This window comes from Cyprinus carpio, chromosome B20, assembly GCF_018340385.1.
Source record: "Cyprinus carpio isolate SPL01 chromosome B20, ASM1834038v1, whole genome shotgun sequence".
NCBI lineage: Eukaryota > Metazoa > Chordata > Actinopteri > Cypriniformes > Cyprinidae > Cyprinus > Cyprinus carpio.
Genome location: NC_056616.1, coordinates 8,799,492 through 8,812,208, shown reverse-complemented (window position 1 = coordinate 8,812,208; position 12,717 = coordinate 8,799,492). Strand labels below are relative to the sequence as shown.

Sequence of the window (12,717 nt, the reverse complement as noted above, 5' to 3'; positions counted from 1 at the left end):
CACCAATGGATCCTCTGCAGTGAATGGGTGCCGTCAGAATGAGAGTCCAAACAGCTGATAAAAACATCACAATAATCCACAAGTAAGCCACATGACTCCAGTCCATCAGTTGTGGACGTCTTATGAAGTGAAAATGTATATGTTTGTACGAAACTTATTTGTAATTAAGATGTTTCTAACTTCAAACGGTCTCTTATGGCCAAAATAGCAGTTCATAATCAATACTAATGCTTCGTCCAGTGAAAAAGTCCATCCTTTTAGTCCTCTCACATCAAAATCCACCGACATATTTTTTTGTTTGTTTGTTTGTTTTGGACCATTTTTGCTTGCAAACGGTGCTTGATCTGTGCATATTTCTCTCCGGATTCAGACGAGACACTGGAGAAAGCAATATTATGTATAGAGGACTCTACAACAGTTCTAAGTCCAAAAAATTTTGTTGGATTTGTCTCACAAACACACAGATTTTCACTTCACAAGATGTTAATTGCTGGACTGGAGTGGTGTGGATTACTTGTGGATTATTGTGAAGTTTTTATCAACTGTTTGGACTCTCATTCTGACGGCACCCATTCACTGCAGAGGATCCATTAGTGAGTAAATGATGTAATGCTGAATTTCTCCAAATCTGTTACGATGAAGAAACAAGTTCATCTACATCTCGAATGTACATTTTCAGCTAATTTTCCAAGCAAATTAAGCTTATTATAAAAATAATAATAATAATAATAATCTAAAGTACTGAATATAAACTGGTAATTCATTTCTAAAAAAAATAAACAGAAAGGGAAAAATGTCTTAGCAGAAATGTATATGAAAACGTGTATTATATAACAGACAAGGATCCATTTCTTGTAATGTGAAAACCTTATGGTTTTCAAGATTACTGGGCCCTTGACCACAGTTTTTTTTTTTTTGCATTTCCTGTATAGCAGAACATGAAGACAGAGTGCAGGTTTTAAGATAATCTCTCATGTTATGTATCACATCCATGTGTCGGGCAGACTGCCATGTGATCTGTGCAGCTAGTTTGTAACTGGCTCACGTGTATCTGCAGTGGTCGTTTCCGAGACCCTACCAGCATTCTTCACGATAGTACGTATGCAACATGTTGCTCCGTCCCAGCTAAAACCGGCCAGACTGAACGATAACGTGCGTCATAGTCATAAAGGCCAAAGAAACCCACCGGTTCCTCTGCTAATGCTTACAGATGCGTTACAGTGCAACTAACAGGGACGGTTTTACAATTGAACATAAATGTGCACCATTCATTGATTAAACATGCTCATCTATTATCCTTCAAACCCAATGAAAGCGTCTCCTGAGGCAATACTGCAAATGGAAACCACAGGTTATCAAAGACTTCACTAAAATCAGCAAATTAATAAAACATATTAATAATGAATAAACATTAAATTAATATAAAAAATAAAAATCTAAATACTGATAGATACTATAAGAGTATACATAATAGAAAAATAAAAGTTAGCTAAAGCAAACATCGCTTCCGAATATGTGTAATATAGCACATTAGTCATGTACCACTTTTATAATATTTTTGTGGTGCCTATTTAGAGCTTTCTTTTTCTTCTTTTTTTGTACTTTTCATTTTTGCACACAGATGGCGAGGAAGTGGCCAAGTGACCTTTAGATTGATGATGTCGCTGAATAACAAAGAACCACTTCTGCTTCTTTATCGCTCGCTCTCTCACACACATTTCACTTTAATTCAGCAGAGCACAAATCATCGAAATCTCTCCTGCTTCCAGAGCCTCAAAAACAATTAACCTCCCCTGCAAAGAAACACACACACAAACACACTCAGAGTCACAAAACACACACAGACAATAGAAAACTCAATGAACTGCAGTCCACCCAAAAAAAAAAAAAAAAAAACTGGCTTCTGTTACGATGTGTTTAACAACCTCTACTGAAACGCGAGCTGCTTTAATAGAGCTACTTCATTAAAGAATCTTTAGCAACATCTGCAGAGTTGATAAAAACCGCCATTAATTAAAGCAAACCAATAATAACATGCAGGACTGCCAGTTCACTGATATCACTGCATTATTCCACTCAAATCTAACAAACCCCTCCATTCCACCCAGGGCATTGTGGGTCAGTGCGTGCTTATAATAAGTGGCTGTAAAAAAAGGCTAATGGGGTGGTATAGACTAGAGAACAGAACGGAGATGTTTGCATGCATGTAGGTTGGAAAAAGTTACGTAATTCTACACTATCTCTCTAAAAGACATTTCATAAAGTTTCAGTGTTTTAATGCATGTACAAAAGCCTCTGGTCTGCATTACAGCCGTGAGCTCATATTGCTGCCATACAGGATCATACTGCATATGGATGGGTCTGCTGCACACTTAATCTGAACTTTATTAATTTGAACAATCTTACAAAAACACACTTTTCACTACAGGCATAAAGTCTGGTCAACCTTGCAGCATTTTTTAAAAAGAACTTAGGAAAGGACTGTCTTACAGAAAAATAAAGCTAAAGATTTTTTAGGGGGATATTTTCAGATATAACAATGAAAGCAAAATAAATATATAAATTAATTAATAAATCAGTAGATGAATGAATGAATAATATGCTGAAAAAAATGACTGTGGTGTAGTAAAATATTAAATTGACAATTTTAAGTTAAAATTAAGTGAGAACTACAACTTCGCAAAACATATTTAATTCATGTAACAAATGAACTGTGTAGGAAGAGTATATATATATATATATATATATATATATATATATATATATATATATATTATATATATATATATATATATATATATATAATATATATTTGTAATATTTAAAACATAAATCTGTGCATGCATGTTTGGACATGCTGGATTTGCTCATGTTTATGGTAAGTTTGCCTTTCTGTTTTATATTTATGATAATACATTGGTCCATGTGAATTCCAATAGATTTAATCTTGTGTACTTGACTCAATAAACATTCATGTCAATCTTAAATACATAACCTCATTAAAGTTAACGTACACTGTAACATTATAGTGACATTTTGGCTTAAAAGTTTTCAATAGTTTAGAGATTCACAAAATAGTTTTCATGTAAAAACGATTATATGGATAATGGATATTATTTAACATTACTGCTAGTTAGCAGACGTTACTAAATTTAAATAACTGCATAGTTAATGCAAGCCAATTTCATGTCATTTTAAACACTCACTGACATAATACAGTGAGTTTGGAGCAATAACATGGTATTAATCTAATGAATTTTCACATTTTGATGCTATGCTAGGTTTAGGCTATATAAACGATACTTCAGTAATAAGAGGATTTAATATATATTTAATATATTCATATTTTTTAATTAAACCCAACCATCACCAGAACAACAACATATTTTTTGCCAAATGAGAATACACCTACAATATCTTTTGTCCTATCACTAACACAAACTTTACAATGTGTAATATCAGAAACAACAGTGTGTGATAAAGCAGTAGCCTGACATTCACATTTTACTCTCACGTTACACAACCACAAAAATAAAACTGCCACAAAAACAAAAAAAAATACAAAACGCCAGATCAGATCCAGTACTTCTTTTGTACTAGCACTAAGAACACAAACGTGCAGAAACACATGCAGTAGGCCTGACATTCAGACATTTTACTCTAATGCCTCCCTTGTTTATAACCGTGCAGTTTATTTGCGCTATTCACCATACATCAAAGATAGTCTTATATAATTTACATACGTTATCGGAAACCCGGTCCCAGATTACAGATGCCTCAACAACAGAGACAGGACAGAAATGGTTATAATATATAAATCCCAACAGAAATGGCCTACAGATATCAATACATATTTTTATCTTAAATGCTTCCTCCAATTATGGATCAGCAGATATCATTTGTCGGCTGAAAATAATCCTTCAACAAATCCCTTCCACAGAATACTAAAACTGCCAGATACACACAAAACGAGACAGAACGCCAGATCAGATCCAGAAAATCTAGAAAGAAGCATCATCTATACACATCATTTGTCGGCTGATACGCATGTTGGCTAAACCGCCTCGCTAAATCAATCCCAGACATTTTCAAAATCAGAGGTTAGCTCAGTATTCATCTCCCAGAGAACCAGACCTCGTCTTTTCAAAGAGGCGACCTGCAATTTCACCCTCTCCAAGCAAGCATCCAAAAAACTGCTGCCAAGACAATCAAAGCCAAACAATGCTGCTGCATAATCAATCAAACTGCTCAACGACAGAAAACAGTAGACCTAATTACACAAATTACTGTAATTACCATAAATGATGACAAAAAAATGCACGCCAGCCACAGTAATTTCCTACACACGCATTTAACAAATCATATAACATTTAGTTCCCCTCAGTCGTCTTGATTTTGTCTCTTTAAAATCAGAAAAAAACCCAAACGCTACATTAGTATTCAATGTGTGGTAGCCTCATCAAATCCTTTATAAATCAGTCTGTGTGGCTGAAAGCCAAACCTTACAGACGGTGGATAAAACATGCCTGCGCTAATAAATCCTTCAAAGATCAGAGAGAGAGGGAGGACGTCATGAGGGCAGTGAATGTTGACCAATGCAAAGATGTCAATAAGCAAAATAACCCCACAGATATTTATTTGGTACTCCATATAGCTGTGGGTTTCTTCTACAGACGTACCGCCTCTAAGGTTTGGTTGCCAAGTCTTTTGTAGATATTTATCACAGTTTTTTCCCCATCCATGTGCCATCATGTGTAATATTCTTCACATTTAAAGGGACAGTTGTCATTATTTGTTTACCCTCATATTAGGGCTGGGCGATATATCGCATGCGATTGTCACGCGCATTTCGTCAGTAAAGCCGGTTCCCTGATTAGCGCTAAATCGCCATCACCTGCTTTCAAATGGAGCGGCATTTAATAGACGGAGTTGTAGTTCACTGACAAGCTACGCAATATCGTGTTCATTATCGAAGGTGATTCATTTGGGATAATGAACGCGATATTGCATAGCTTGTCAGTGAACTACGGCTCGGTCTATTAAATGCCGCTCCATTTGAAAGCAGGTGATGGCGATTTATCGGTAATCAGGGAACCGGCTTTACTGACGAAATGCGCGTGACAGTCGTACGCAATACATCACCCAGCCCTATCTCATATTGTTCCAAACATGTATGAACTGCTTTCTTTAGCAGAACACCAAGAAAGATATTTTGCCGAATGTTGAGAATCAAAGCATTTTGGTCCCCTTTATTTTAAAATGTGGACAAAACAAAATGAAAAACACGTAACAAAAGAAACAGTAAAACATACAGCAAAGCAAAACACACACACACACACACACACAAAAACAAATCAAAACAAAACAAGACAAAAAACACAGAAACATTTTTTCAGAGTATCTTCTTTTATGTTCCACAAAAGAAAAAAGTCCAACAGGTTTGAGAAATTTTGACAATTTTTATTTTGGGGTGAATTATTCATTTATCTACTAAGGCAAACATATTTGAAGAAAATTATTTTTTAATTAATTAATTATTTTTCTGTTTTTGTGGCAGATGCCATTTTATTGAGAGATGGAGGAAATGGGCTGTTTGTCACAAATATTTAAATAACAACAACAACAAATACGGCTAAATAATCCCTCTGTCAAAAAAAAAAAAAAAAAAAAAAAATATATATATATATATATATATATATATATATATAGATATATATATATATATATATATATATATATATATATATATATATTATATACACACACACACACACACACACACACACAGTGTAGTATTTTATCTGGTGTGGGTGTTTTAAATTATACACTCAGTCCGATGGAAGCAGTGGATGAAGAGCCTAAAGAACAGACATTTGACTGTGCTTTTACTGGCCTCTGCTGGGAAACACTGGAACTGTTACAGCGGTGGCCAAAAATCACCAGCTATTTTATTGTTAGTGGCTGGTTTTATTGAACTTGTCCAAATTGAACACACTGTGTATGGCTGACCGTGAGAGTATGACACTTCAGTCAGCGACAGCCCTGTGAGTCAGTCACACAGTAATCTCACTTAGTAGGGGACCCTTACTTCAGAAAACCCTGACCAAAATAAACATTCTGAAAGCACTAAATGAGAGAAAAAAAATGCCTCTGGCATGTAAATAAAACGTTACTCACCACCAGCTGGCTGCTAACTGTATTACTAACAGCAACATTATGTTTTAAGCAGTCTGACCTCACCTTTTCCCCATTTTAACTGTATTTCTGACAAATGCTTTGATAATAAATAGACTTAACTCATAGAAATTACAACGTGCAATATTCTTTTAATTTCAGAGATATGACAAATATATGTGACCCTGGACCACAAAACCAGTTTTAAGTCGCTGGAGTATACAGTATTTGTAGCAATAGCCAAAAATACATTGTATGGGTCAAAACTATTGATTTTTCTTTTATGCAAAAATCATTAGGATATTAACCAAAGATCATGTTCCATGAAGATATTTTGTAAGTTTCCTACCATAAATATATCAAAACTTTTTCAGAAAATTGACCCTTATGATTGGTTTTGTGGTCCAGGGTCACATATATGTATATATGCTGAAATTACTATTGTTTTGCATGAATAAGTTCAGTTACTAATAATATTACATGTTCTTGTTAATTTCATGTTTATACACATTTGACAGTAAAGAACCAAAGCTTGAGTTTGGAAGCTTACAACATGTATTTTATTAACAATAACATGCAAAATCTAATTTTTATGTAGAAAAGACATATATTGTACTGTTATTAAATGTACCATTATTCTTCTATAGTCTTGATTATGTGATTGTAATTATGTGATTATGTGTGATTTAGTCGCAAATTGAAGAAAAGTTTGTTTTTCAAAGCACTCTGTGATGTTTTTCACTTCATAAAAAAAAAAGAGCGAAACTGGCAAATTCTGATTTCTTGATGATTTGATATTTAATAGTGATTTTATAATTGTTATTTTATAATTTCAAAATATAAAGGAAAAAGTATAAATGAATGACTAATAAGCCAAAAAGTGCTCCTCTGCTGCCATCTACAGGTTATAATGGTGATTTGATGTATTTTTTTTACACCAGTCTTTGTTCACCACAGTATATTTTGGTCATCCCACTGAAAATAACTTAATTATATATAATTAATATACAATAATATATATATATAATATATAATTAAATTATAAAAATTTATAATAATTTATTAAAGTTATTAAAGCATTAAAGTGCTGGAAACAGTGAAATGTGAAATGCTTGTAAGTCATTGAAAATTGCTTAATTTCGATTGAAAATTTTTCTCTCAAAAGGTTGTACAAACCCTGAAATGAATAATTTAATAACATTCGACTATTTGTGCCACAACACCATGGTTACAGTCAGCGTGACTGCTTCTTGTTTTCTATGTCAGCGCTGTTTGATCTGTTTATAACAAAAATTTCTCTACAGAATTTAAATGGTTCTCAGTAAATCTCGCAGCAACCTCTATTCATTCTGCGGCTAATACAAACATTTCTCACTGGATCTTACAGCACTGTGCAGTAACAGTGTAACGAAATCAACTTCGGCTCCCGAGTAAAGGTGTTCTGAGCTCGGACTAGTTTGTTTGTGTCGCGGTCCGAGCTGATTAAGTGTATGTATATATATATATATATGTGTGTGTGTGTGTATGTGTGTTTGTGTGTATATATGTATGCATATGTGTGTATGTATACACATATAAATGTATGTATGTATCTATGTATGTATATATATATATATAATATATATATATATATATATATATATATATATATTCATATGAAGATATATAGGAGGTACCTAAGTTACATAAGTTAGCACATACTATTATGAACAATGGACTTACCTCAGGTTGAATGGCTTTGAACACTGGAGCATCCATGAGAGTGATCTGACCCTGCAGGACAACACAGATGACATCAGCACACAAAATATAACATTATAAATGTCACATATGATGGAAGACACTGTTGGCATCCATAACTTTTGATTTAAAGAGGAAAGTATTTTACTTGCACTATTTTTCTCAATAGACGTGACGTAGATGCTACCTTTGAGATGTTGTAAATAAGCATTTATTACAGGAGAGTGTCTGTATTTATGGCCTTATTTGAAACCAGACTCGACTTCACTATCCATCCTAACATGAGATCGTGTGAATGCTCTACACACTGCCTAACAGACACATGAATAATAAATCATCTTTTGTCCACTGCTCAGACACCATCCACAAGACATTTTCCAAACATGCATGAATGTCGCGTGTGTGGGGTCATCGTGCACACTTCAGCACAGGCTTGAGACTGCGACTGGGATGATGTACTGTATATAGGTTAATGGGTTGGGCCATAAATAAATAAAGCACAGAAAGAAACTCTGTACCCCAGATAAAGACACTTTCAGGCAGACGTGTACAGAATCAGGTCAGCGCATTTACATCAGGCATACAGAGGTTAGAAACACAGAGAGCGTCCTCTGGTGACACTATAAGAAATCTTACAGGTATGTATTATACTTTGCTTGGTTTTGGACATCTGAATAGAATTTACAATCTAGTTTTGCCTTTTGTAGCAGCTCAGGTTTTTCATTATTATAAAGCTGAAGGAAACTGATGTTAAAAACACACCCACATATACATTTTAACAGTATTTTAGTATTCAGCATTAGGCAAGAAGAAAACCTTCTTCTAACTTTCTCCAGGCAGCTCGTGTTATATTTTCCTGCCCTTATCATCCCCTCAAATCAAAATCAAACTGAATCAAGAGATTGCAAGTCAGAGTTCAATCAAATCAGTGAGATAAACTGCCCTATTTAGTCATTTGATTTGTATTAAATAATCAATATTGTAAAACTATGCCTTTCATCAAGTGAAGGGATTAGCCAGTCATAACAGAGATAATTGCATAAAGTCTAAAAGGTACAGTACCAAAACCAGCCTGTTTGATTTCATTCTGAGGACCATAAAGAAAGTAGTAAATTAACATAAAAAAAAACTTATGAGAGATTAGTGGTGCAAAAAAAAAAAAAAAAAAAACTTTAGTAACATTATAAGCGGACTGCAAGGAGAAATAAAATGCTAAAATCAAGTCAGCTCTCCAGCTGTGAGTGATTGGCCACAGATTGCTGCTTGGGGTTAAAGCAAGTATGAGTCAACAAGCGGCTGTGTATCTCTTCCTCAAGTTCAGAAGAGAGTTCAGCCGGGAGTCCTTGTATCACCGGAGAGAGAGGAGAGCTTGATGGCCTTGCTCAGATTCTGGTGTTTAATTTAAACTCTAGAGAGCATCGCTGCCTGCCCAACTGTCTGCCAAACGATCATTAATTATTACTGAAACTGTACTGAAGTATTTACTACTCTTTCTCTCTAGGTGTGTGTGCTCAGATCTCTTTCTGTTCTTTATCTCTTTCTGTTTTCCATGTGTTTTTCTTAAGTTTACACTTGGTACCAGTGCCACTGCTACAAATCACAAGAGACAGGAACATTTTTGTGAGTGGTTGCCCTCCTTCATGTCTTTTGAGTATGTATTATAATTAATTTTATTTTTATTTTATTTTTTAATCTCATTAATCAACAGTAAAATACTGTTAATAAGCCAGAGTTAGCTCCAATGGCTAATTTTCATGTTGCCCCTTGCCAGATTTAAAAAAGTCTAAATAGAGGAGCTTATTGGACCCCTTCATTATAGTGTCTGTGATGGATTAAGTGATTGGATCAAAAAACATATTTATGTACATGCATTATATTCAGGAAAACCTGAGGATGTTAAATGAATAATTACCAAACAATGAAAATTGTGTCATTATTTACTTTCCATCATGCCATTTCAAAACTTTTTGTTTGTTTGTTTGTTTTTTGAATATTTTAATTTTTGGGCTAACTTTTCCGTCATGTGAGCAGTGAGGTTCAAAAAAATCAGCTGTTTCCCCATTCAGTATAATGATAACAACAACAACAATAATAATAATAATAATAATAAATAATAATAATAATAATAATTATTATTATTATTATTATATTGCTATTGCAATAATATTGTACTGTAAAATAAAAATAAGTATTTAACAATACTACTACTACTACTAATAATAATAATACTAAAAGTAATTAAAATAATTAATATTATTATTACTAAAAATATTTTATTATTATTTAATTTATAACATTTAAAAAAAAGAAATATTACTTTGGCAATAATATCACTGTACTATAAAATAATAGCATTTATTAGTAATAATAGTAGTAGTAGTAGTGGAAGTAGTAGCAGTAGTAATAATAATAATAATAACAACAACAATGATAATAAATACTTTTATTATTATTATTATTATTATTATATACTATTTTACAGTATAATAGTATATATATATATATAATAATAATAATAATAATAATATATAATATATATTAATAATAATAATAATAATAATAATAATAATAATAATAATAACTATTGCAATAATACTGTACTATAAAATAAAAAATAAGTGTTTAACAATACTACTACTACTAATAATAATAAAAATGCCAAAAGTCTACTAAAAGTAATTTTAAAAATTATAACACTTTTAAAAGTAAAGTAATATTACTTTAGCAATAATATAACTGTACTATACAATAAAAGCATTTATTAATAATAATATTAATAATAATAATAAATATTATTATTGTTATTATTATCATTATATAAATTTTTACAGTATAATAGTATTATGGCAATAGTAATATTTTTCTGACTTACTGCATATTCCTCCGGCGTGACCTTCAGCACGTCGAACACCACAGCGTCAAAACTCTTGAGCTCCGAGGGGCCCTTCTCACTGAGGGACTCAGAGCTGCTGCTCCTCTGGAGGACACAGTGTCAGGATCAGGGGAAGAGAGATGATCAAACACATACAGATGAGTGAAAGGAGGTTTTTGTCATTTGAAGCAGGCAAACAGCATTTGTGCGTTCGCTGACCTCTGAGGCCGGGGTCGTGAAGGTGGAGACGCTGGGCTGGCCATTGGGGACGTCCATTATTACCAAACCATCAGACACTACAGCAAGAGCTCACTCACCATCGTCATCCTCATCAGCTCGCCTGTGTGGCCCCCTGCACACACAAACACACACAAATCTAGTCTTTTTTTAAATGACTGCAAGCTGCTCAGATCCACAGGCTTCATAAACCTAACCAAAACTATAATACTCCCACTTCAGTGCTTGGATAAGATTGTGTTGAAATATGGTTTTTCATTATCGCCAAAAACAATGTTTCTCATTTATGCCAGAAAGGTCCACTTTAGCCTCTGCTCTCATTCATCAGCAGCACATTCATCCAACAGTTGAGAGTGAGACAGACAGAAATATTCTTCTGGAAAATGCTCCTTTTCTTCTTGAATGATCTTTTTTGGAAGGAATCTCTATTTTGTCCTTGGCAGTGTTTCCAACAGGATCCAGGTTTATCATAAGAAATCAGTTCCAATTACATACACACACACACACACACACACACACACACACACACACACACGCAATAAAAAATTCTTACTCCGTTACAATGAACTTTAGTTACATAATCTCTCATGGGACGAGCAGTTACGACGTTTCCTTTATTTGGATGAAGCTCCTGAATGTGGATTTATGAAGGCTTTGAAAAGCTTTAGTGATGTTTTAGCATTGCTTTCCAGTCAAGTGCATCAGCAAATCCTCGCCTTAAAGCCTTTAAGAGTCGTTTTGGATGGGGATTTTATGGGAAATAAACTCAGGGACAACTCAGGTCAAGTTTTACTTTACCATTTTCTTTTTTAAAGAAATTTACTTTTTCAGACAGATGACATACTAAACTCCATCTAAGAGTATTTTTAACCAATTTTTTGTTTACTATGCATGCAGTTTTTATGACTACATGAAACATTTGTACTTTTACAAAGAACATTCCAGGTCCAGTAAAAATGTATATATACACATGTATATAAATTTATATATATATATATATATATATATATATATATATATATATATATATATATATATATATATATATATATATATATATTTATGTTTTATGCATCACACTCATAGTTATAAAAAAAACCTCACTCAAATAAATTAAATCTAAGCAGAAATATTCAAAATACTAAAAAAAAAAAATGCGACTAAATGACAAAAGCAGCAAAGAATAAAATAAGAGCCATTTAAAAAAATTAATAAAAATATAACAGTATATAAATAACTAATTCAACATCATTTGTGTGAAAATTCTTTACATCGATTTAAGACAACATTTCATTATCAAACTAGTATTACTTAATTATTTGTAATTTGTTCTCATTATTTTTATGGTTACTGTAAGCTTTTAGGCATCACAGTTTATTGTTTGTGTCGCAGCTACACTACTGAAAGTATTTTATGTTTATAGATTGGCTCAAATCTCTTTATTATAAGTGCACTGTAACCCAGATTTTTTGCTTTTTTAAATCAAAACAGATTTTTTTAAAAGTGCTGCTGATTTGTTTGTCACAGAATGATTTCAAATGAACACAATGCTCAACACACTCCTCGCCTTCGAAACACACACACACTGGTGTAGTTTAGTTGTGTGTTTCTAATCTAAGGTTTTTGTGAAGCGATGTAACCGTACACCAAAGAACAAGGTGCTGAGCGACGTCGACTGCTGGCCTCACTATCAA

The 12,717-nt window shown here is 33.2% G+C and overlaps 1 protein-coding gene across 3 annotated transcripts in view; it reads right to left on the bottom strand.

Annotated features, from left to right (window-relative positions):
* The window catches only part of LOC109071888 (ras-specific guanine nucleotide-releasing factor RalGPS2-like), a 120,076-nt gene that overhangs the window by 70,231 nt on the left and 37,128 nt on the right, over positions 1 to 12,717 (bottom strand). For all 3 annotated transcript variants that reach the window (XM_042746346.1, XM_042746345.1, XM_042746347.1), the window contains exons 3-5: positions 11,006 to 11,138; positions 10,787 to 10,891; positions 7,897 to 7,947 (exon numbers count right to left, since the gene is read on the bottom strand). In XM_042746346.1, coding sequence (XP_042602280.1) covers positions 7,897 to 7,947; positions 10,787 to 10,891; positions 11,006 to 11,062 — 213 coding nt within the window. In that variant the 5' untranslated portion in view covers positions 11,063 to 11,138. The remainder of the gene's footprint in view (positions 1 to 7,896; positions 7,948 to 10,786; positions 10,892 to 11,005; positions 11,139 to 12,717) is intronic.